General features: G+C 46.1%; 1 protein-coding gene across 3 annotated transcripts in view; it reads right to left on the bottom strand.

Moving 5' to 3' along the window:
- The window catches only part of mib1 (MIB E3 ubiquitin protein ligase 1), a 65,154-nt gene that overhangs the window by 38,335 nt on the left and 20,819 nt on the right, over nt 1–6,000 (bottom strand). For all 3 annotated transcript variants that reach the window (XM_080837139.1, XM_080837140.1, XM_080837141.1), the window contains exons 11-13: nt 5,640–5,747; nt 4,151–4,348; nt 690–841 (exon numbers count right to left, since the gene is read on the bottom strand). In XM_080837139.1, coding sequence (XP_080693265.1) covers nt 690–841; nt 4,151–4,348; nt 5,640–5,747 — 458 coding nt within the window. The remainder of the gene's footprint in view (nt 1–689; nt 842–4,150; nt 4,349–5,639; nt 5,748–6,000) is intronic.

Genomic DNA, 6,000 nt, shown 5'->3' with positions numbered 1-6,000 from the left:
GATGGCCACCTTTAACGGTCGACCATCAAACTGATAAGTGTGGTTTCCGGGTCGACTGCAGGTAAGGCCATCGGACCCACTCATAGGAGGGGCTTGGCGGGGGCTGGCGGGGGCTGGCGGGGGCTGGCGGGGGCTGGCGGTGGAGGGTGGGCATCTGTGATGAGGCGAGCGGAGCTGAACGCTCACATTCAGGCTGAGGGCCTCAAGACAGCCACCAGCACATCAGATAACAGCACAGACATACACTGCTCCCATCAAACGCACAGATACACACTCTCCTCTCCACAAGCTAATGCTCAGTCTCAGACAAAGAGCCAAAGAAGGCACAACATGCATCAGGCTGTTCTGAGTGTGAGTGTGTGAGTGTGTGAGTGTGTGAGTGTGAGAGTGTGAGAGTGTGAGAGTGTGAGAGTGTGAGAGTGTGAGAGTGTGAGTGTGTGAGTGTGAGAGTGTGAGAGTGTGAGAGTGTGAGAGTGTGAGAGTGTGAGTGTGTGAGTGTGTGAGTGTGTGAGAGTGTGAGAGTGTGAGAGTGTGAGAGTGTGAGAGTGTGTGAGTGTGAGTGTGTGAGTGTGTGAGAGTGTGAGAGTGTGAGAGTGTGTGAGTGTGTGAGTGTGTGAGAGTGTGTGAGTGTGTGAGTGTGTGAGTGTGTGTGTGTGTGTGTGAGTGTGTGTGTATGAGACTGTGTGTACCTGGGGTTCCCTCGCAGGGCAGCGTGATGCAGGGCGTTGAAGCCATTGTTGTTGGTGATGGTGACGTCAGCGCCGGCCTCCAGCAGCACAGACAGCATGTCATCACGCTTCTTGCTGATGGCGTCGTGCAGGGGTGTGTCGCCCTCAGAGTCCTGCAGGGGGCAACACTGAGTCAGCCAAAGCAAGCTCAACAGCAGAAAAAAAGGAAAAGGTCTGCCGCTTTTAGTATTAACCAGGGTGGGAAATTTACATATTTTTTAGGGGGCAATTTTTGCCCCCACTTACTGAAATCCAGGGGCATTTCACAAAAAATTGGGGGCACTTTTAGAAACTTGTGAAAAACGTTTAACCTTTGTTCAAAATAATAAACACACTTATTTAGGCTTAAAGCAGCTATACGGAATTCTGTTCCAAAACTAGTACGCTAACAACCTAAAAGGCATGCAAAAACCTTGCAAACACCACCAACAGCCCAGCTGACACTAATAGAAGCTTGCCAACACACTAACTGGTGTCTTTTTGCAGTATACCTGGCGTCATGCATGTGCAAGCTTTTTTTCCATTTTTGCAGGGTGTTCCAGCCCGTTACACAGAATAGGGCATATCTTGGATGGCTAGTGGGAAAGACACAGGTCTTGATCTGTCCTTCACATGACCATATGCGATCAAAATTAATTAGAGAATGGTACCAAAACCAGTTGCCTATAGAACCATACCTCAAAAAGTGTCAAATTGTTGCATAGTGTTACTTTAAAGTATATGAACAATTGTCATCAAATGGCAATAATAAGACTATTAGGCTTTAGTCTACAAATTCAAAGTGTTTTCTTTTTTTGAACAAAAACCAAACTGACAACCTAAATTAGACAATCATATTCACGTTTATTCTTATTTCTTTGTGGTTATGAGTTGTTATTACTACATTTCATTATTCAACTATTAACAATCGTTTTTTTCTTTTATTATATTTATGGATTTTTGTGTTACCTTTAATCATGTTGTACCTACCATAGTAGGCCTACAGGAAATACAGTTAAGACTAGTAAGCTAGCTTGCAAGCAAGCCTTTGTAGTTAACGCTGAAACGCACTATCAAAGATAGCTAACGTTAGCTAACTAACATTAAACTAGCTTAACCGAACTAAATCATTTCTAAAAGTATTATTACCAGTTATCATTCACCATAGGCGATGGCGTGATGCTTGGCGCCTGGTGACGAAAGGCCATGTATTTCTGTATGTTTTCGCTCCATTTGATGAAGTCAGCAGAAGAGTTTGCCTGTGCTGGATTTACAACGACTTGGGCAACTCGTTGTCTACAAGTCCGACATGCCTTGGGGGAAAAAAATCAGGTGTTTTTCTCGTCGTCATCCTCCACCCCAGGCCAATCTAACTTTATTTTTTGACAGTTACTGGGAGTGTGACTCTTTTAAAAATCGAGATGGTGACAGAGACTATGCTGATCCTCGTTTCTCCTCACTCTCGCAGTCACAGGTCTGATTAGGAAGCGCTCCAAATATGTTTTGTTAGAACGTTCGGTTCTTCACGCAACAATGAGTCAAGGCGAAAATCAAAACATTTAATGGCAACTGACCGGCTACAATGTTTGACACGTTCATCAAATTATTATTACACAAAATTATGGGGGCATTTTTTGCCCCTCTCCTAGTAATTTTACGGGCAAAACTATATTTTTTAGGGGCAGTTTTGCCCTTTGCCCTCGTTAATTTCCGACGCTGGTATTAACACAACTAAATGTACCTCTAGTCAGCACCAACTAAATCATGAATAGTAAAAGGATCATGTATATTGGTTTAATCGGGATTTCTACATTTATATTCACCATTGTGCTGTAAGGGGGTTCAGGCCTAGGACTCTGTAAAGTGCCTTGAGACCATTATTTTGTTTAAAATAAAATTGAATTAATTTAATAGCAGCCAATGGAATTCAACATTATTTTGAAAACAAAATATGTTTTATTTTTGTGCTGACATGACGATGAAACAATAAAGAATTGTCATGTTTGTCATCATATATCCCTGTTATTGTTTCCACAAAAGCACCGTGATATTATCATTAGGCAATATTGCCCATCATCAGTCAAGGTAGGCTTATCTTGATGGAATCCAATGCCAAGTGCTGGCAGGCTTTACTGAACTGTACTAAGTAGTAGTGCTTACTAAATGTGCGCCATGTCATTTTTCTTTACTTCACATTTTCTTTGCTGCAGGGGTTGTATTTATTTCTTCCCCTTAATATCAACTAAATCTGTCATTTCCACAGGGGTGCCTAAACCTTTGCATACAATATCTATGCACTGCCGCCGTCAATATCGGAGTGATTATTCAGATCTAGGACAGCAGCCAGATAAAGGGTGCTGATTCATAGTAAAACACATTCTGTATTGTTCTGAGCTGAATGAAGTGGAACATTTCACTGCAGGGCAGGGTATTCATCACCTTCTAAAAATATTTTAGGCCTAGACGTTTGAAAATAAGGAGTGAAACAAAACCAAAAATAGATCTTGGAACACCCGTCACCGAACAAAATTAGCGCTGTCAATCGATAAAAACAATGAACTAATGAATTGGGGTGGGGGGGGGGGACGGTGTTATAAAGTGCTGTGCAGCCCGTTGGATTGGTTGCAATTTGGGGTGGTCAATAAACTTGTTAATTCAACTAAGCAAAACAGGTGTACGCTGGAAGCCCAGATTTTTTTTTTTCCACATAAGTACCAGAACACGTTCAATATTTCAAATGAATTAATTTCAAACTAATCCCTCAGGAGGAGATTTTCACCTCTGAGTTAACCATAATGTAACTCACAAAATAGGCTACTTTCCTGCTTCAACACTGAGAGTTGTTGGTCTTAACTAGGCCTTTATATTAACAAGGTGCTCTTCATTTGAAAATGTCTCTCTGAATGAAGCTAGACTAGACCAACTATATTTTGTAGTTATGTCTTTTCAGCAGACACAAATGACTATCCCTTTCGCCACTTGAAGAAACTGCGAAGGTAATGTATGCTGTAAAGACTAGCTTCTGCACTAAATAGTGGAGTGAGTGTGTCCAAGTGGGCCTGGTGAATGTCAAGCGTATATACAGAAATTGTATGCTAACCCATATAACCTCTGGTCGCATCACAAAATACCAATTTACCGAACACAACATCAATGTCATATTTTTCTTCTCCATCAGTCATCAAACTCCTCTCCCTGAGATCTCTCCCTCAATGGTAAGCCATTTCAGAGCTCATTAAATAGCAAAGAACAAAAGCTCTATGCATCAAGTCTATGCATCAAGTCATTGTTGTCACAGCATGACACATCTTTACAGATACTCATGGGTCAGATCCCAAATTTCACCAGCAAACATCCTGAATGTTAGCATTGATTAGATAGAAGCACAGTAAGCCCAAAGCGCTTCTAAGCATAAGAATCTGTGCTGTAACCACCATACGTGCCTGGAGGCTAGGATGGCAGCCCAAGTCCAGCAGTGTCTTCACCACCTGCAGGTGGCCCTTGTTGACGGCGATGTGGAGCGGCGTCTGCCGGCGCTTGTTCCTGGCATTGAGGTCGGCTCCGCCCCGCTGCAGCACCTCGATGACCGAGCCCTCGTCCCCGAACGACGCGTGGTGCACCGCCCGGTCCCCGTCCTTGTCCTGTGGGGGGGGGGGGGGGGGAGGGAGAAGTAGGGCAACATGAGTGACATCAAAGATCCCCGTCAGCAGACAGGGGGGGGGCCCTGACAACCCAGCTCTCAGGACCAGACGACAGGGCCAGTGAGGCTCTGGATATGTGCCGTGGTGTCTGGTCTGGACTTCACTGGGTTGGGGCTATCAGACACTTGGGGGTCCCCAGCGAGTAACAGACGAGTTATCAGGACTCCTGCTGAGAGACCCCTGCGGGCGCCGCCAGTGCTCTCATTCAGATCCTCTCCTAGGACATTTTCAGATTGCTCACATATGGCTATTATGTAGTGGCAACTAAAATGATACCCCCCAAAGCTATAACTTCAGTGATTTTCTCTTCCCCCGGTCACATGTTATGTGTGTTAAAGATGTTTGATTATTAAAGTGATAAAAGCTTTTAAGACTGAACATCACCAAAACACATATGTCAACTAAAACAAGCCACTGGCAGCCACCGCCTGGGCATAAAGCACGCCCGTGTGCTCCCCTCCACAGCATCGAGCACCTTCACGCTCCTGAAATAACAATAGACATGAGGCCATAAATATTCCCTCTTGATTGCTGGCAGAGGAGCCTTCGCGTGGGGGGAATAACAATGGCCGTCTCACCAGCTTGCCTGCCTGTTTTTTTTTTTTCTTTGCCATTTAAAGTAAACAACAGCAGACTCCCCTGCTGCATGCTAACTTCACTCCCCTGGTTTAGAGCGGGGAGGAGGCGCTGAAAGCAGACGCAACGAGGAGAGGAGAGGAGAGGAGAGGAGAGGAGAGGAGAGGAGAGGAGAGGGGAGGGGAGGAGAGGAGAGGAGAGGAGAGGAGGGCCACTGACACTCTCATTTACTCATCGCATGCATGCATGTGCTCCGTGCTGACTGAGCAGACATGTTAGATGGCAGCTGGAAGTAAGGGATGAGGGAAGGGCCAAAAAGACAAAGAGCTGACAGATGGGGACAAATTCAATTTGTCAATTTGAAGGCTGGAGGAGTGCCAGCGGCAGTGCCACGCTGAGAGAGGCAAATGAACTGCATTGGTGACACGGGCCTGAATTAGGCACAGGGACAAAACCGCAAGAGGGAAGAGGCAGTGGGGAAGAGAGGGGGGTGTGTGGGTACAGGTGACAGCGACATTCTTTCTCTCTCTCTCTCACACACACACACACACACACACACACACACACACACACACACACACACACACACACACACACACACACACACACACACACACACACACACACACACACACACACACACACACACACACACCTCGGCCTCCAGGTCGACGCTGTATTTGAGGAGCAGTTTGAGGACATCCACATGGCCGTTCTGACTGGCTGCCTGCATCGCCGTGTGGCCCGCACACTGTCCGTTCACCTGGGAAAAGAAGACAGACACAAGAATGTGTAAGAATGTGTGTGGGAGTGAGTGTGTGTGTGTGTGTGTGTGTGTTTCTCAGTAGTTCAGAGTCAGCCCAGAGCAGCACTGCGGTAAGGTAAAACAGCGGGCAGGATGGGCGGGCGGGATGGGGGGGGGTGGGCATGAATATTGATGCGGGCCCCTCGGGTGTTTGCAGGACACGTCTTCGTGTCCTGGCGGGCGGCTCGCTTGGCCGGTCAACCCTGCATGC

Source organism: Sprattus sprattus, assembly GCF_963457725.1.
Source record: "Sprattus sprattus genome assembly, chromosome: 4".
NCBI classification, from domain to species: domain Eukaryota; kingdom Metazoa; phylum Chordata; class Actinopteri; order Clupeiformes; family Clupeidae; genus Sprattus; species Sprattus sprattus.
The sequence above is the reverse complement of the archived record's forward strand: the minus strand, read 5'-3'. Positions and strand labels throughout refer to the sequence as shown.